General features: G+C 46.4%; 1 protein-coding gene across 1 annotated transcript in view; it reads left to right on the forward strand.

Moving 5' to 3' along the window:
- Positions 1 to 298: 298 nt before the first annotated feature.
- The window catches only part of LOC144482165 (NACHT, LRR and PYD domains-containing protein 3-like), an 89,436-nt gene continuing 69,372 nt past the window's right edge, over positions 299 to 20,362 (forward strand). Inside the window, exons 1-2 of the mRNA XM_078201377.1 lie at positions 299 to 441; positions 9,092 to 9,187. Of these exons, the coding sequence (XP_078057503.1) occupies positions 9,124 to 9,187 (64 nt within the window). The 5' untranslated portion in view covers positions 299 to 441; positions 9,092 to 9,123. The remainder of the gene's footprint in view (positions 442 to 9,091; positions 9,188 to 20,362) is intronic.

The following is a 20,362-nucleotide window of genomic DNA, read 5'->3' on the forward strand; positions in this document are numbered from 1 at the left end:
ATGTGGGCAATTGGCATTAGCTTTGAGGTTAAAAAAGGGGCGGCATGGACAAGTTGGGCTGAAGGGCCTGTTTCCATGCTCTAAACCTCTATGACCTCTGTGACTCCGATTGAACTCACTGTGTGACGGCAATTAATTACAAATTGTTTGGAAATAACTTTGGTCATAGTTCAAAGAGTTTTTAAACTGGCTCAATGATGTATTTTCTAAATCGCAACGACCAGTCGAAGGACGGAGACAGAGTCAGAGTCGTTTCAGCACAGCAGGAACCATTCAACCCATTGGGATGTAATACAAATCTCAAATTACAGAGATCAGATCCAATTACTGAACTGTGATTTGCTGAAAGAAAACCAGGAACAACATTATGTTTGGTAGCAAAGAGTTTACAAAGAGAAAACTAGCTGACTCCACACGGAAGCAGAGAATCTGCAGGTCAAGGTAAGATTTGTCTGCTCCTGTACTTTATGTATTTCTTTATTTTAAACCATTTTCTCAGTCAGACTATGTCACACGGGCTGCTGTAGCCATTCCCTTTCCTTGTGGTTTTATACAGTGACTGAGCTGGAGCAGTGATGAAGGTGATCTGTTTAACAGTGAGGCTCCCAGAATCAGACCACTCCTGTTCCACACCATTATTTTTCATTTTCAAGAGGGATGGAATGAGGTGAATCAGAACATTCCCACATCCCAGTTCAGACCGGGCTGGGCCCTGGACCTTCCTCGATATGGGTTTTACCAGAACATTTACTGTATCTTTTGGGGAAGGTTTCATTTTTGAAATTACAGGTAATTAGTTTTAGGAGTTCTGGTGCCCTCAACATACAGAGTTTAGCTGCACAGTCTGCATCTCCCTGCTCCAACCAATACTCGGGTAATGAACGCACGCTCAAGTGTTTGGCTGAAAGTCAAAATATCAGATGAACACTGTGACATTTTGTAATGTTACAGATAGAAATTCACTGCACTTACTGATTTGGAAATGATAACCTTTCTAACCAGCCTTAAACTTTGTTTCCAGCTAAATTGGGTGCGTACTTGTCAAACTGGTTCAATTGGTTTATCTATCCTATAAATAGAATCTCTAAATATCTCATAACAGCTTTTACCAGAGGGTGAAACTCAGACACAGGTTTTATAAACAGGGTCAGCTCAGATGATCGGTATGATTTCTACTGAGATAACCAGGAATTGGCTGCAGTGAATTGACAAAGGCAGGACCTGCACAGTGACAGCAAACCCGGTGTGATTGAGGTAGAGTGGGAATGTAGTTTCTGAACTGATTGTGAAGTATCTCTTTCTTCCTCCCATTTAAATGTGTTTCCTCCCAGGGAGATTATGCACCTCAGCTCCCCACAGTGAATCCATCCTTTGCAGCTGTAGCTATTATCTAACCGTGAGCTCCCTTAGGTGAATCCATCCTTTGTGGCTATAGCTATTATCTAACTGTGAGCGCCCTGCAGTGAATCCATCCTTTGCAGCTGTAGCTATTATCTAACTGTGAGCTCCCTGCAGTGAATCCATCCTATGCGGCCGTAGCTATTATCTAACTGTGAGCTCCCTGCAGTGAATCCATCCTTTGCGGCTGTAGCTGTTATCTCACTGTGAGCTCCCTGCAGTGAATCCATCCTTTGCAGTTGTAGCTATTATCTCACTGTGAGCTCCCTGCAGTGAATCCATCCTTTGCAGCTGTAGCTGTTATCTCACTGTGAGCTCCCCGCAGTGAATCCATCCTTTGTGGCTGTAGCTATTATCTAACTGTGAGCTCAGACAGTAACTGAGAAACAGTTTATTCAACACTGGGACCCTCACAGCTCAACTTGTTTCTATTCCCCACCATCCCTCTCATTTTGAATAAGAGGTGATGCGATTAACCAGGGACAGGGAGCACAGGATCTCCACAGACAGAATGACGAGATTGTGGGAGGAGCTTCTTGGGGCACAATGTGAGATAATACACTTTGGATTTAAAAGCGACAGATTTGAATTGAGTAGGACATTAATGACAGATGGCCATGCTGAGACTGATTCTTGATACAGAAATCAGTAAATGTTGGATTCAGTTTGAATATGTTTTTACAGGCCACTATAATGAGGTTAGTTGGAGCTCACAGTGTTCCGCTTTGAATTCCTTTCCAGCCATCCACAATGGCTCCAGGTGGAGCTGAGCTGTATTGTTTGGTTAATACCTGAGATGAAAGGACTGAGCTGCTGATAGACTAGTTCAACTGGTTATATTTCTGAGACTAAATCAGCATTGGGTATAATTTAATATGCTGCCCCCATTTGTTGATTTACCTCAACTGATAATTCCTTCTCTGTAAGATCCTGTCAATTCCATTCATTAAAATGATATTAAATCCTGTTATAGGAAAGCAAGCACTGTTCATGTTCTGAAGGATTGTGTGGTTAGGAAACAAATACCCATTCAGTAACACACAACGGGTTACTTGTGGTACCATCAGGATTAAATTGTTAGATCAAACAGTGCGTTAAACTGGGAGGGGATGGTTTGGGCAGCGGTTCAGAACAGAACCCGACATCCTTCAATGGAATTAGATCAATGATTGAAGAAAGAATACGTAGAGTGAGAAAACTTTAACCTTGTTCTCACAAAAAGCCAGTGCAGATATCGGAGCCTGCTCATTGAATTTAAAACTATTTTAATATCCATGAAAATAAATAATATCAAGGTGTAGTTGATGCGCTTCTCAAACACGAGGCCAGGAGCTCGGTAAATGAAAGGCTTTTATTTACTGTAATGAAGCAGCCAGTAATTATATACACGATCCCAGACTGAAGGGGTCCCGGCCCGAGCAGGGACTTTTATACCTCTCCCAGGAGGTGGAGCCCGACTGGGATGTACCACAACACTACAGTACAAAGGTGTAACAACCCCACCCTAACCCCAACAGCAACAAGTAGCACAACCCAAAAGTAACATATGTACATCCTTGTAGTACTGGCCAGACCCTGGCTCAGTACTATCCAGTGGGAACCAACGATAGTTCACCACAGTAGTAATGATACCAAGGCCAGTTTTCCATCACCAAACACCCATTTATTTACAGTGGCAGTTGAGTGCCATTCGACTGCTGTAGAGTGTAAATAGGCCCTGAGTCTACAACTGCTGGCCTGGGTGGAGCCAACTGATTTTCAACCCCCCCCGCCCCCCCCGCCGCCCCGGCTGATCTCCATCTGTGGCTCGTCGCTGGCAGTGGCCATGCCTGTGACTGGTACTGACGCCTGTACTGACACAGGTTCCCTATTCCGGTGATGGTTCATCAGTTTCCTGATTATCTTGACCTGCACTTGGACTTTGTACAACATGGGCCCTGTCTTTTCTGTTATAATCTTGAGGACCCAATGGATGTTGACCTTCAAGTTCCTGACATGTACTGGGCCACATGTCTTAAATGCTCTTTCTGTTTGCACAGAATCCTGGTTCTTCTTCTGGGTCTTCCGTTGGGACTCCACCCTCCCTGCCAGGTTTGGGAAAATAAACCTTTGTCTTGTTTGAAGCCTCCGTCCCATTAATAATTCCACTGGGGCGATTCTAGTTGTTGTATGAGAGGTTGGCATGTTGTTGAATAGAAATCGCACCAGTTTGGTCTCTATGGACACCGCAGGTTGCTTCTTAATGCCCAGATTAAAAGTCTGCACCATTTGATAATGGGTGATAGGGGGCTGTCCTAATGTGTTTGATGCCATTGGAAAGTATGACGGTGTGAGAGTCGATGCTTGTGAAGGCAGTGCAATTGTCAGAGAGCAGGATTTCAGGTATCCTGTGCGTGCTGAAACTTTGTCGTAGGTTCTCAGTGGTAACCTGGGAAGTGGTGGAGTTCATCTGATGTATCTCCAACCATTTGGAATGTGCTTTGACCATGATCAGAAACATTGGGCCCAAAAAAAGGCCCAGCGGAGTCTAACTGGACCATACCCAGGGCCTAACAGACCACTCCCATGGATGTCGGGAGGCTTCGTGGCAGTTTTTGATTCTCCTGGTACAACTCGCAGTGTTGAACCAAGTCAATAATACCCGTGTCAAGCCCGGGCCACCATACGTAGCTCCAGTCGAGCGTTTCCATCTTTGAAATCTCGGGGGGCTGCGATATCTCGGAGGGCTGCAAAATCTCAGGGTCCTGCGAAATCGTGGGGTGCAGCGATATCTCGGCGTGCTGCTAAATCTCGGCATGCTGTGGTGTAATTCCACAAGGATCCGATATCACTCTGGGTGAGCGACAACTATGTGGAACCCACAGGATGATGCCATCCTCAACACTGAGTTTGTCTTTCCTTGTCCAGTAGTGTATCACATTGTCTCAGGGCTGCCCACTGAATCGCCCACAGAGGATTATGCTTTCAATTCTCAGGGGACTGGGTCTTTTTGTGTCCAGTCCTGGATACCGGCAAAGGCATTGTGGTTAAGGGAAACCATCGCATGTCAAAGTAAGGTCCTATTTGGAGTCAAAATGAATTAGAGGACAAAAGTTGCTGTTTAACCTCCAGCTGCATCGCCGCAACCCCGCACCCCCCCCCCCCCACACCCCACCCCCTCCCAGCCCCCAGACCACCCCCTCCCAGCCCCCAGACCACCCCCTCCCAGCCCCCAGACCACCCCCTCCCAGCCCCCAGACCACCTTTGATATGGTCGGACATTCAGGGCCCAACAGGGAAGTTCAATTAGGAATAAACCTCCTGTAATAATTTACTAACCCCAGGATGGAATTCAATTCTATGGGGTTTGCTGGCGCAGGCGCGACCTGGCCTTCGCTTCCACCAGATGGACACTCTTGCCACCCACTCAGTAGCCTGGGTGGGACAGCGCGGTTGTTTGGAAGACACATTTGTCCCTTTTCATGCATTCCAAAAGCTCCAAAACTTGCCTTTGGACCTTTTCCAGGTTCGCGAGGAGCTCATGTCCCGAAGTTCCTGTGTTGTCCATGTACGCTGCCACCTGAGATTGTGGGACTGGGTCAGCGGGGGGGGGGGGGGGGGCTGGGTAAGCGGGGGGGCGGGGCTGGGTCAGCGGGGGGAGGGCTGGGTCAGCGGGGGGGCGGGGCTGGGTCAGCAGGGGGCGGGGCTGGGTCAGCGGGGGGGAGGGCTGGGTCAGCGGGGGGGCGGGGCTGGGTCAGCAGGGGGCGGGGCTGGGTCAGCAGGGGGCGGGGCTGGGTCAGCGGGGGGGAGGGCTGGGTCAGCGGGGGGGCGGGGTTGGGTCAGCGGGGGGGAGGGCTGGGTCAGCGGGGGGGAGGGCTGGGTCAGCGGGGGGGAGGGCTGGGTCAGCGGGGGGGCGGGGTTGGGTCAGCGGGGGGGAGGGCTGGGTCAGCGGGGGGGCGGGGCTGGGTCAGCGGGGGGGAGGGCCGGGTCAGCGGGGGGGAGGGCCGGGTCAGCGGGGGGCGGGGTTGGGTCAGCGGGGGGGAGGGCTGGGTCAGCGGGGGGGCGGGGCTGGGTCAGCGGGGGGGGGGGGGGCTGGGTCAGCGGGGGGGCGGGGCTGGGTCAGCGGGGGGAGGGCTGGGTCAGCGGGGGGGCGGGGTTGGGTCAGCGGGGGGGAGGGCTGGGTCAGCGGAGGGGCGGGGCTGGGTCAGCAGGGGGCGGGACTGAGTCAGCAGGGGGCGGTGTTGGGTCAGCAGGGGGTGGGGCTAGGACTGCAGGGGGCCGGGCTGGGACTGCAGGGGGTGGGACTGAGTCAGCAGGGACGCGGTGTTGGGTCAGCGGGGGGGGGGGCTGGGACTGCAGGGGGCGGGGCCGCTTTGGCAGGGGGCAGGGCTGGGTCAGCAGGGGGCGGGGCATGGTCGGCAGGGGTCGGGGCAGGGTCGGCAGGGGGCGGGGTAGGGTCAGCAGGCGGCGGGACCGGGTCGGCGGGGGGCGAGGCTGAGTCAGGGTGTGAGGCCGGGTCGGCGGAGGGCGGGGCTGGTGTGTGGGGCTGGGTCGATGAGCAGACTCACTTTTACATTTCCACAACAGTGTAAGGAGAGGACAGAGACTGAGTTTGAATGGGTTACAACTATAGGGCTAGACAGTGACACAAATAGAGAAAATGCAACAATTTGCATTTGTATAGCACCTTTACCGTAAATATTATGTCACCAGTGGCTGTGTGTAGAAGGGCAGTACTTTCCCATAATATTCTGCAGTTTATTGACTGGGTCCACTGCCAAGATGCCCACTGCAGTCAACCTGGAAACCACATGGCAGACTGAAGGAGCATCCCTATCAGGAATCAGTGCAATGAGGATTAGCTGTGTTGCCTTGCTGGACTATATAAGCAGAGCACTGAGTCTTGCTAAAGAGGCAGGAGACTGAGTGAATGTGAGGAAGCTGCCTGGGAGAGTGAAGAATTTGCTGTGAGCGGAATGTGTTTTGTTGCTGACCTTGGACTATGTGAAAACCCTCATTTGGGTTAAACTTTGATCTGTATGAGAATCCGCTCTGGTAATCTGACTGTCCATCTTATACACTGTGTTGAGTCTTTCCCTGGGAAACTGGTTAGCTGTCCCAGTTTAAATAAGGGTATATTTGGGGGGATTTTACAACCTGGCTCGGGCGAGATCCCGATTCCGGGGTGGGCGATGCAGTAAAACTCCGGTCATTGTGTGTAAAGTTCGGATCAAAGATGAGCTCGGTGTTTATTTCCTTTCTTTTCTGTTTTGCTGAGTATCTGAATTCCTTTCAATAAATGTTCATATTTATTATTGGATTTTGATAACTGTGTGAGTTGTTGAAATGAGTGAACTCCACTCTGCCGATCACAATCCCCACCCTCTTTAGACATCAGAGTAGTAAAATGTTCCAAGTCAGTTACCAAGAGAAAGTTCAATGGAAAGCAACGGCCCCGGGACAATTAAAGGAGCAGCTGGGCAGGTGACCAATTTTGGTCATTTTGTTCATCTTTTTAAGGCAAACCTGAGAGGAGGAGGGAAAGGAAAAGTGGCCGAGGGTTTTAGGGAGTGAATTCCAGAGCTCAGAATTTGGTCTCAATTGTGGACAAATTATCCTCAACATGTCAGATTGGGGAAGTTGGAGGGCAGAGATGTCGCAGGGCTGATGTCAGTTACTGGTTTATATTCTTAGTATTTTAGTTGTTTCATATCAGCAGCCTTGCAGCTGAACAAGGGCACTTTAAGTGAGTAATTGTCCATCTTATACACTGAGGCTGAGGGGAGACTTAATAGAGGTTTATAAAATGATGAAGGGGATAGATAGAGTGAACGTTCAAAGACTATTTTCTCGGGTGGATGGAGCTATTACAAGTGGGCATAACTATAGGGTTCGTGGTGGGAGATATAGGAAGGATATCAGAGGTAGGTTCTTTACGCAGAGAGTGGTTGGGGTGTGGAATGGACTGCCTGCAGTGATAGTGGAGTCAGACACTTTAGGAACATTTAAGCTGTTATTGGATAGGCACATGGAGCGCACCAGGATGACAGGGAGTGGGATAGCTTGATCTTGGTTTCAGATAAAGCTCGGCACAACATCGTGGGCCGAAGGGCCTGTTCTGTGCTGTACTGTTCTATGTTCTTAATTGCATGACGTCATTGGGATGATGCTATCTGCCGTTTGGATAGGTAACTGGGCAGTGCAACATTACACCCTATAGTGTTAACAATTCCTGAATAAAGCTCTGAAGTGTTACCCAAACTCGAAGCTTTGGCTCTATTCTCTCTCCATAGATGCTGTCAGACCTGCTGAGATTTTCCAGCATTTTCTGTTGATATGACGTGAATAGGAATGGATGGGCCGTGGAGAGATTTGAGCATTTAAAATTGAAATGTTGTCAGGCTGTCAATCGGTGTCAGTGGTGTATAAAGGTGAAGGGAATGAGACTTAGTGCGAGTTAGGATTCAGGAAGCAGAGTTTCAGAGCAGTGAGACTGTAGAGCTCGATATCAGCAGCTTACATGTGGAACCTGCTTCCAGGTTGATGAGAAATAGAAGAGGGCCAATGATAAAGATAATGGTGCGGGAGAGACCAGTGTTACTGATTCACTGGATGGAAAGTAACAGGTAAGAATTGAACCAAGTGCCTTTGATGCATTTCTACTCAGCTGGACGACAAGAGGCAGGAATTGGAGAAGGTTGGCATGTTAAGGGCTGCAGACGGGTGAATGAAGATACTTCATTGACTTTTGTCAGAGTCGGATAGGATAGTATTTGTGATTTGAAGAGGAGTGGTGGCATTGTGACAGGGTATAAACATGACTGCGTGGTGCTATTGCAAAAATGGCCATGGATTTGGGAGGTAACAACATGTTCAATGAGTTTGAAGAGGGAAGGGGAAACTGGAGATGGGACAATGGCATGTCAGGGTGAAGGGTGGATTTTTCAAGGAATCTGATGAGAACGACTGGTATTTTGTGAAACTGCTGTCAAATCTCAGAGTTTTCAAAGTTTATTTATTGTTGTCACAAATAGGCTTACGTTACATTGTAATGAAGTTACTGTGAAAGTCCGCAAGTCAGCACACATCTTTCGGACTGTGTGAGGAAACCGATGCACCCGGAGAAAACCCATGCAGACATTGGGAGAACATAAAATCCCAATAGTGTAGAAGGAGGCCATTCAGCCCATCGAGCCTGCACCCTGGCCCTATCCCATATTTCCCCTGCTAATCCCCCTGACACTATGGGGCAATTTAACATGGCCAATCAGCCTAACCCATACATCTTTTGGAGTGTGGGAGGAAAATGGAGCACCCGCAGGAAACACATGCAGACACGGGGAGAATGTGCAAACTCCACACCGTCACCCGAGGCCAGAATTGAACCCGGGTCCCTGGCGCTGTGAGCACTGTGCCACCGTGCTGCCAAGGCAGCTGTAAATTGTACCGGTTTACAGGTTCTCAAGAAATCTATCCTGCACATCTTTGGAGTGCAGACCGTGCAGTGACCCAAGCCGGGAATTGAACCCGGATCCCTGGTGCTGTGAGGCAGCAGTGCTAACCACTGCGCCGCTACCACTGCTACTAATATCGCGGTAACACGTAAGATTGTAATATTCTGAAATATATCTTACACACCAGTAAAGATCTCAGCCCTCTGCTTCTGATTTCGTATTAACATCTGACCCTGACATTGGTATTATCCTCATTACAGAGTCTCAGAATCAGGGAACGTCTGTCAATATCATGGCTGAAGCTTCAAACAGGGGAGAATATCCAACATCTTCAACAAGAATTGGCATGGACACAGGTAGGATCACAAAGCAATACAAATATAATTCCAATCCTGTCTGCAGCTCACACAGGAAGAGGGAACGGGACAGGGACTGAGTAGAAAGTTGGAGTGAGTGACCATCTGGAGCAGGTTTAACCAAGGTTTGGCCCGGGGGCTGGGTGTGACCCGTGAAGCTCCTCTACATGGTTCCAGAGACCATTTTCAAATTGTTGTCAAGCAGCTGAGTTCCAATTAAAATTCAGAGGTTGTTTCTCTCCCCCTTTTGCTGCTGATCGGCCGACTAGTGAGAGTATCAGCAGCTAATGAAGGAGAGAAGCAATCTATGATTGGTGCAGCAGTGAACAGTGTGCTGAAGGCTGGTGTTGGGCAGGCGCGGCGGGGCCGGGTGGATAAACTCACTGGTCTATTCGTGTTTAGAAATCCACATTCCCATCTATCCTCAATAACATTTGGCTCACTTGCAGAACAACAATGTATCCACCTCCAATTTAAAATATCTAATGACCCGCCACCTCCAACCTCTTCTGAGGCAGAGAGTTCCAGAGGACCACGTCAACTCTGAGAGAAGAAATCTCTTCATCTTTGACCTAAAAAGGCAGATCCTAATGATAAAACAGTGCCCCCGAGTTCTGCACTTCCCCACAAGATTAAAAATCCTTTTCATGTCCTTGTTGAGAATATTGTTCAGCATCTTAAATACTTCAGTTAAGTCACTGCTCACTTTTTTGAACTCTGGTGGAAACAGTCCCAGTTGATGCAACCTTTCTTCATAACACATCCCGCTCATTCTGGGAATCACCTCTTCTGAAGGGAAAGTCAGGGAACCAAGAGGTGAAGGAATCAGTGGGAAGCGTAGCTGCTTAGGATTACAAAAAATCACGAAAAGACAGCACTCAGGAGAGGTTACGATAGTCCCCATCTCACAAAATATGACACAGTGTCTGGAAAGGCTCAGTAAACCAAGGTCCACCACACTACGAAAACAAAAAGGGACGGTCAATAGGGAATTAAAGGTGCTATATTTAAATGCCCGCAGTGTCCGGAACAAGGTAGATGAGCTTGTGGCCCAGATTGTGACTGGCAGGTATGATGTGGTAGGCATCACAGAGACGTGGTTGCAGGGGGTTCAGGACTGGCAGTTAAACATCCAGGGATTCACAACCTATCGAAAAGACAGAGAGGTGGGTAGAGGGGGCGGGGTTGCCTTGTTAATTAGAAATGAAATTAAATCAATAGCACTAAACGACATAGGGTCAGACGATGTGGAGTCTGTGTGGGTAGAGTTGAGGAACCACAAAGGCAAAAAAAACATAATGGAGGTTATGTACAGGCCTCCTGACAGTGGTCAGGACCAGGGGCACAAAATGCACCACGAAATAGAAAGGGCATGTCAGAAAGGCAAGGTCACAGTGATCATGGGGGATTTCAATATGCAGGTGGACTGGGTAAATAATGTTGCCAGTGGACCCAAAGAAAGGGAATTAATTGAATGTTTACAGGATGGCTTTTTGGAACAGCTTGTGATGGAGCCCACGGGGGAACAGGCTATTCTGGACTTAGTGTTATGTAATGAGCCAGACGTGATAAAAGATCTTAAAGTAAGGGAACACTTAGGAAGCAGTGATCATAATATGGTAGAATTCAGTCTGCAATTTGAAAGAAGGAAGGCAGAATCAGATGTGAAGGTTCTACAGTTAAATAAAGGTAATTACAGGCGCATGAGGGAGGAACTGACAAAAATCGACTGGAAGCAGAGCCTAGTGGGAAAGACAGTAGAACAGCAATGGCAGGAGTTTCTGGGAGTAATTGAGGACACAGTGCAGAGGTTCATCCCAAACAAAAGAAAGGTTATCAGAGGGGGGATTAGGCAGCCATGGCTGACAAAGGAAGTCAGGGAATGCATCAAGGCAAAAGAGAGAGCCTATAATGTGGCAAAGAGTAGTGGGAAGTCAGAAGATTGGGAAGGCTATAAAAACAAACAGAGGATAACAAAGAGAGAAATAAGGAAGGAGAGGATCAAATATGAAGGTAGGCTAGCCAGTAACATTAGGAATGATAGTAAAAGTTTATTTGAATACATTAAAAACAAACGGGAGGCAAAAGTAGACATTGGGCCGCTCCAAAATGACGCTGGTAATCTAGTGATGGGAGACAAGGAAATAGCTGAGGAACTTAATAAGTACTTTGCGTCAGTCTTCACAGTAGAAGACATGAGTAAGATCCCAACAATTCAGGAAAGTCAGGGGGCAGAGTTGAATATGGTTGCCATCACAAAGGAGAAAGTGCTAGAGAAACTAAAAGGTCTGAAAATTGATAAATCTCCGGGCCCAGATGGGCTACATCCTAGAGTTCTAAAGGAGATAGCTGAAGAAATAGTGGAGGCGTTAGTTATGATCTTTCAAAAGTCACTGGAGTCAGGGAAAGTCCCAGAGGATTGGAAAATCGCTGTTGTAACCCCACTGTTCAAGAAGGGAACAAGAAAAAAGATGGAAAATTATAGGCCAATTAGCCTAACCTCAGTTGTTGGCAAAATTCTAGAATCCATCGTTAAGGATGAGATTTCTAAATTCTTGGAAGTGCAGGGTCGGATTAGGACAAGTCAGCATGGATTTAGTAAGGGGAGGTCGTGCCTGACAAACCTGTTAGAGTTCTTTGAAGAGATAACAAATAGGTTAGACCAAGGAGAGCCAATGGATGTTATCTATCTTGACTTCCAAAAGGCCTTTGACAAGGTGCCTCACGGGAGACTGCTGAGTAAAATAAGGGCCCATGGTATTCGAGGCAAGGTACTAACATGGATTGACGATTGGCTGTCAGACAGAAGGCAGAGAGTTGGGATAAAAGGTTCTTTCTCAGAATGGCAACCGGTGACAAGTGGTGTCCCGCAGGGTTCAGTGTTGGGGCCACAGCTGTTCTCTTTATATATTAACGATCTAGATGACGGGACTGGGGGCATTCTGGCCAAGTTTGCCGATGATACAAAGATAGGTGGAGGGGCAGGTAGTATTGAGGAGGTGGGGAGGCTGCAGAAAGATTTAGACAGTTTAGGAGAGTGGTCCAAGAAGTGGCTGATGAAATTCAACGTGGGCAAGTGCGAGGTCGTACACTTTGGAAAAAAGAATAGAGGCATGGACTATTTTCTAAACGGTGACAAAATTCATAATGCTAAAGTGCAAAGGGACTTGGGAGTCCTAGTCCAGGATTCTCTAAAGGTAAACTTGCAGGTTGAGTCCGTAATTAAGAAAGCAAATGTAATGTTGTCATTTATCTCAAGAGGCTTGGAATACAAAAGCAGGGATGTACTTCTGAGGCTTTATAAAGCACTGGTTAGGCCCCATTTGGAGTACTGTGAGCAATTTTGGGCCCCACACCTCAGGAAGGACATACTGGCACTGGAGCGGGTCCAGCGGAGATTCACACGGATGATCCCAGGAATGGTAGGCCTGACATACGATGAACGTCTGAGGATCGTGGGATTATATTCATTGGAGTTTAGGAGGTTGAGGGGAGATCTGATAGAAACTTACAAGATAATGAACGGCTTAGATAGGATGGACGTAGGGAAGTTGTTTCCATTAACAGGGGAGACTAGGACGCGGGGGCACAGCCTTAGAATAAAAAGGAGTCACTTTAGAACAGAGATGAGGAGAAATTTCTTCAGCCAGAGAGTGGGGGGTCTGTGGAATTCATTGCCACAGAGGGCTGTGGAGGCCGAGACGTTGAGCGTCTTCAAGACAGAAATTGATAAATTCTTGATTTCTCGAGGAATTAAGGGCTATGGGGAGAGAGCGGGTAAATGGAGTTGAAATCAACCATGATTGAATGGTGGAGTGGACTCGATGGGCCGAATGGCCTTGCTTCCGCTCCTTTGTCTTATTGTCTTATGGTCTTATGAATCGCCTCGAATGCATTTACATCCTTTCTTTAAATAAGGAGCCCAAAAACTGCATGCAATATTCGAGATGTGGTCTTACCAATTCCCTGTATGGCTAAGGCATAATATCCTTTTGGAATTAAATTCCCTTCGTAATCAAGGAGAACATTCCATTAGCCTTCATTACTTGCTGCACCCACATATTAACTTCTTGTGACTCATGTCTGCAGCTCATGTTTTGCAACCATTCTCCTGTTTAACAATACTCTGCTTTCTTATTCGTCCTGCCAAAGCAAACAACTCCGCATTTTCCCACATAATATTCCATCTTCCAGATGTTCCCCACTCACTCAACTATACACAACCTCCTTTGGTAGAATTTTCCTGTGCTGCCTGCCACAGGAATCGGAGCAGGCGGGACATGGATCATGCAAAGGTCCATTGACCTCAGGCGGGATTTTCCGGCATTGGGGCGAGCATGGCAGGGAAAACCTTCACAACATACTTTCCGACCAATCTTTGTCTCTTCTGTAAATTTAGCCGTGATGCCTTCACTTCATTTATTGCATGATCTGAATTGTAACAAGTTGAGGCCCCAGAACAGACCCCTGCGGGACTCCACTTGCCTCATCCTACCAATCAGAAAAACACCCATTCATAAATATTCTATGTTTTCTGCCAGTCAATCTTCTGTCAATACTAATATGTTCCCCCCTAAACTGTGAGCTTTTATTTTCTGCAAAGAATTGACATGGCACCTTCGCAAATGGACTCTGGAAATCCAAGTGCAGCGTGTCTACAGGCTCTGCTTTATCTACAGAGCACATTACTCCTTCATAGAATGCCAGTAAATCAGTTAAACCACAACTTCCTTTGCACAAAACCATACTGACTTTTTCAAATTTCCTTGAGTTTTTCAAGTACCCGGCTACAATCTTCTTAATGATCCATTTGTACACCTTACCCACAACAGGCGTCAAACTAGCTGGCCTATCGTTTCCTGTTTTCTGCCTCCATCTTTTATTGAATACAGAGGTTAAATTTACTGGTCCTTCAGCCTCATGGAAACTTTCCAGAAGCTAGGGAATTGTAGGAAATTAACAGCAAAACATCTACTACCTCATTAGCCTCCTCTTTAAGATCCTGGGATGAAATCCATCAGGACCTGGAGAGTTGTCAGTCCATAGTTCCTGTAGTTTGCTCAGTACCAATCCTCCTAGTGACTGTAACTTCATCAAGTTCCGCTCTCTATTCAACCTCTTGATTTAAAGCTGTTACTGAATGGTTTTCATACCCTCCAGAGTGAAGAAAACAGCAAAATATTTGTTCACTTCATCTGCTATTTAATTATTATCTTCTATTAACTCCCAATTCTCACTTTACACAGGACCAGTACCCACTGTACCTGCTCTTTTCTTACTTAAATAATTATAAAAACTCTTGCTGACTGTTTTCACTGTCTTTAATCTGCTATCTGTTTAAGTTTAGAATAAAAGTCTCAGACCCACTGTTCTCCCTGAAACTGGCACTGGGCAGGAAACGTTCTTTTGCACTCTTGCTCTTTGCATCAGTGAACAGTGTCAATCCCCCTCACTGTATTCTCCTGGAACAAAGTGTCAATCCCCCTCACTATATTCTCCTGGGACAAAGTGTCAAACCCCTCACTGTATTCTCCTGGAACAAAGTGTCAAATCCCCTCACGGTATTCTCCTGGAACAAACTGTCAATCCCCCTCACTATTTTCTCCTCGAACAAAGTGCCAATCCCCCTCACGATATTCTCCTGGAACAAAGTGTCAATCCCCCTCACTATAATCTCCAGGAACAAAGTGTCAATCCCCCTCACTATAATCTCCAGGAACAAAGTGTCAATCCCCCTCACTATAATCTCCAGGAACAAAGTGTCAATCCCCCTCACTATAATCTCCTGGAACAAAGTGTCAATCCCCCTCCCTATATTCTCCTGGAACAAAGTGTCAATACCCCTCACTATAATCTCCGGGAACAAAGTGTCAATCCCCCTCACTATAATCTCCAGGAACAAAGTGTCAATCCCCCTCGCTATATTCTCCAGGAACAAAGTGTCAATCCCCCTCGCTATATTCTCCTGGAACAAAGTGTCAATACCCCTCACTATAATCTTCGGGAACAAAGTGTCAATCCCCCTCACTATAATCTCCAGGAACAAAGTGTCAATCCCCCTCGCTATATTCTCCAGGAACAAAGTGTCAATCCCCCTCGCTATATTCTCCTGGAACAAAGTGTCAATCCCCCTCACTATATTCTCCTGGAACAAAGTGTCAATCCCCCTCACTATAATCTCCGTGAACAAAGTGTCAATCCCCCTCGCTATATTCTCCTGGAACAAAGTGTCAATCCCCCTCGCTATATTCTCCTGGAACAAAGTGTCAATCCCCCTCGCTATATTATCCTGTAACAAAGTGTCAATCCCCCTCACTATATTCTCCTGGAACAATGTACCAATCCCCCTCACTATATTCTCCTATAACAAAGTGTCAATACCCCTCACTATAATCTCCGGGAACAAACTGTCAATCCCCCCCACTATATTCTCCTGGAACAAAGCGTCAATCCCTCTTACTATAATCTCCTGGAACAAAGTGTCAATCCCCCTCACTATATTCTCCTGGAACAAAGTACCAATCCCCCACACTATATTCTCCTGGAACAAAGTGTCAATCCCCCTCACTATATTCTCCTGGAACAAGTACCAATCCCCCGCACTATATTCTCCTGTAACAAAGTGTCAACCCCCCTCGCTATATTATCCTGTAACAAAGTGTCAATCCCCCTCACTATATTCTCCTGGAACAATGTACCAATCCCCCTCACTATATTCTCCTATAACAAAGTGTCAATCCCCCTCGCTATATTCTCCTGTAACAAAGTGTCAATCCCCCTCGCTATATTCTCCTGTAACAAAGTGTCAATCCCCCTCACTATATTCTCCTGTAACAAAGTGTCAATCCCCCTCGCTATATTCTCCTGTAACAAAGTGTCAATCCCCCTCGCTATACTATGCTGTAACAAAGTGTCAATCCCCCTCACTATAATCTCCTGGAACAAATTGTCAATCCCACTCACTATAATCTCCTGGAACAAAGTGTCAATCCCCCCCACTATATTCTCCTGTAACAAAGTGTCAATCCCCCTCGCTGTATTCTCCTGTAACAAAGTGTCAATCCCCGACACTATATTCTCCTGTAACAAAGTGTCAATCCCCCGCACGATATTCTCCTGGAACAATGTACCAATCCCCCTCACTATATTCTCCTGTAACCAAGTGTCAATCCCCCTCACTATATTCTCCTATAACAAAGTGTCAATACCCCTCACTATATTCTCCTGTAACAAAGTGTCAATCCCCCTCACTATATTCTCCTGTAACAAAGTGTCAATCCCCCTCGCTATATTCTCCTGTAACAAAGTGTCAATCCCCCTCACTATAATCTCCTGGAACAAAGTGTCAATCCCCCTCACTATAATCTCCTGGAACAAAGTGTCAATCCCCCCCACTATATTCTCCTGTAACAAAGTGTCAATCCCCCTCGCTATATTGTCCTGGAACAAAGTGTCAATCCCCCTCGCTATATTCTCCTGGAACAAAGTGTCAATCTTCCTCACTATATTCTCCTGGAACAAAGTGTCAATCCCCCTCACTATAATCTCCTGGAACAAAGTGTCAATCCCCCCCACTATATTCTCCTGGAACAAAGCGTCAATCCTCCTCTCTATATTCTCCAGGAACAAAGCGTCAATCCTCCTCACTATATTCTCCTGTAACAAAGTGTCAATACCCCTCACTGTATTCTCCTGTAACAACGTGTCAATACCCCTCACTATTTTCTCCTGGAACAAAGTGTCAATCCCCCTCACTATATTCTCCAGGAACAAAGCGTCAATCCCCCTCACTATATTCTCCTGTAACAAAGTGTCAATCTTCCTCACTATAATCACCTGTAACAAAGTGTCAATCCCCCTCACTATAATCTCCAGGAATAAAGTGTCAATCCCCCTCGCTATATTCTCCTGTAACAAAGTGTCAATCCCCCTCACTATAATCTCCTGGAACAAAGTGTCAATCCCCCTCACTGTATTCTCCTGGAACAAAGTACCAATCCCCCTCACTGTATTCTCCTGTAACAAAGTGTCAATCCCCCTCACTATATTCTCCTGTAACAAAGTGTCAATCCCCCTCGCTATATTCTCCCGTAACAAAGTGTCAATCCCCCACACTATATTCTCCTGTAACAAAGTGTCAATCCCCCTCGCTATATTCTCCTGTAACAAAGTGTCAATCCCCCTCGTTATATTCTCCTGGAACAATGTACCAATCCCCCTCACTATATTCTCCTATAACAAAGTGTCAATCCCCCTCACTATATTCTCCTGTAACCAAGTGTCAATCCCCCTCGCTATATTCTCCTGTAACAAAGGGTCAATCCCCCTCACTATATTCTCCTGTAACAAAATGTCAATCCCCCTCACTATATTCTCCTGTAACAAAGTGTCAATCCCCCCCACTATATTCTCCTGGAACAAAGTGCCAATCCCCCTCACTATAATCTCCTGGAACAAAGTGTCAATCCCCCTCACTATATTCTCCTGTAACAAAGTGTGAATCCCCCTCACTATAATCTCCTGGAACAAAGTGCCAATCCCCCTCACTATAATCTCCTGGAACAAAGTGTCAATCCCCCTCACTATATTCTCCTGAAACAAAGTGTCAATCCCCCTCACTATATTCTCCTGTAACAAAGTGTCAGTCCCCCTCGCTATATTGTCCTGGAACAAAGCGTCAATCCCCCTCGCTATATACTCCTGGAACAAAGTGTCAATCTTCCTCACTATATTCTCCTGGAACAAAGTGTCAATCCCCCTCACTATAATCTCCTGGAACAAAGTGTCAATCCCCCCCACTATATTCTCCTGGAACAAAGCGTCAATCCCCCTCACTATATTCTCCAGGAACAAAGCGTCAATCCCCCTCACTATATTCTCCTGTAACAAAGTGTCAATCTTCCTCACTATAATCTCCTGTAACAAAGTGTCAATCCCCCTCACTATAATCTCCTGGAACAAAGTGTCAATCCCCCTCGCTATATTCTCCTGTAACACAGTGTCAATCCCCCTCACTATAATCTCCTGGAACAAAGTGTCAATCCCCCTCACTATAATCTCCTGGAACAAAGTGTCAATCCCCCTCACTGTATTCTCCTGGAACAAAGTACCAATCCCCCTCACTATATTCTCCTGTAACAAAGTGTCAATCCCCCTCACTATATTCTCCTGTAAGAAAGTGTCAATCCCCCTCGCTATATTCTCCTGTAACAAAGTGTCAATCCCCCTCGCTATATTCTCCTGTAACAAAGTGTCAAATCCCCCTCGCTATATTCTCCTGGAACAATGTACCAATCCCCCTCACTATATTCTCCTATAACAAAGTGTCAATCCCCCTCACTATATTCTCCTGTAACCAAGTGTCAATCCCCCTCGCTATATTCTCCTGCAACAAAGGGTCAATCCCCCTCACTATATTCTCCTGTAACAAAGTGTCAATCCCCCTCACTATATTCTCCTGTAACAAAGTGTCAATAACCCTCACTATATTCTCCTGTAACAAAGTGTCAATCCCCCTCACTATATTCTACTGTAACAAAGTGTCAATCCCCCTCGCTATATTCTCCTGTAACAAAGTGTCAATCCCCCTCGCTATATTCTCCTGTAACAAAGTGTCAATCCCCCTCACTATAATCTCCTGGAACAAAGTGTCAATCCCCCCCACTATATTCTCCTGTAACAGAGTGTCAACCCCCCTCGCTGTATTCTCCTGTAACAAAGTGTCAATCCCCGACACTATATTCTCCTGTAACAAAGTGTCAATCCCCCTCGCTATATTCTCCTGTAACAAAGTGTCAATCCCCCTCACTATAATCTCCTGGAACAAGTGTCAATCCCCCTCACTATAATCTCCTGGAACAAAGTGTCAATCCCCCCCACTATATTCTCCTGTAACAAAGTGTCAATCCCCCTCGCTATATTCTCCTGTAACAAAGTGTCAATCCCCGACACTATATTCTCCTGTAAGAAAGTGCCAATCCCCCTCACTATAATCTCCTGGAACAAAGTGTCAATCTCCCTCACTACATTCTCCTGTAACAAAGTGTGAATACCCCTCACTATATTTTCCTGTAACAAAGTGTGAATCCCCTCACTATAATCTCCTGGAACAAAGTGCCAATCCTCCTCACTATAATCTCCTGGAACAAAGTGTCAATCCCCCTCACTATATTCTCCTGTAACAAAGTGTCAATCCCCCTCGCTATATTGTCCTGGAACAAAGTATCAATCCCCCTCGCTATATTCTCCTGGAACAAAGTGTCAATCTTCCTCACTATATTCTCCTGGAACAAAGTGTCAATCCCTCTCACTATAATCTCCTGGAACCAAGTGTCAATCCCCCCCACTATATTCTCCTGGAACAAAGCGTCAATCCTCCTCTCTATATTCTCCAGGAACAAAGCGTCAATCCTCCTCACTATATTCTCCTGTAAGAAAGTGGCAATACCCCTCACTATATTCTCCTGTAAGAAAGTGTCAATCCCCCTCACTATAATCTCCTGGAACAAAGTGTCAATCCCCCTCGCTATATTCTCCTGTAACAAAGTGTCAATCCCCCTCACTATAATCTCGTGGAACAAAGTGTCAATCCCCCTCACTATAATCTCCCGGAACAAAGTGTCAATCCCCCTCACTGTATTCTCCTGGAACAAAGTACCAATCCCCCTCACTGTATTCTCCTGTAACAAAGTGTCAATCCCCCTCACTATATTCTCCTGTAACAAAGTGTCAATCCCCCTCGCTATATTCTCCTGTAACAAAGTGTCAATCCCCCACACTATATTCTCCTGTAACAAAGTGTCAATCCCCCTCGCTATATTCTCCTGTAACAAAGTGTCAATCCCCCTCGCTATATTCTCCTGGAACAATGTACCAATCCCCCTCACTATATTCTCCTATAACAAAGTGTCAATCCCCCTCACTATATTCTCCTGTAACCAAGTGTCAATCCCCCTCGCTATATTCTCCTGTAACAAAGGGTCAATCCCCCTCACTATATTCTCCTGTAACAAAGTGTCAATCCCCCTCACTATATTCTCCTGTAACAAAGTGTCAATCCCCCTCGCTATATTCTCCGGTAACAAAGTGTCAATCCCCCTCGCTATATTCTCCTGGAACAAAGTGTCAATCCCCCTCGCTATATTCTCCTGGAACAAAGTGTCAATCCCCCTCGCT

Source organism: Mustelus asterias (assembly GCF_964213995.1).
Source record: "Mustelus asterias chromosome 26 unlocalized genomic scaffold, sMusAst1.hap1.1 SUPER_26_unloc_6, whole genome shotgun sequence".
NCBI lineage: Eukaryota > Metazoa > Chordata > Chondrichthyes > Carcharhiniformes > Triakidae > Mustelus > Mustelus asterias.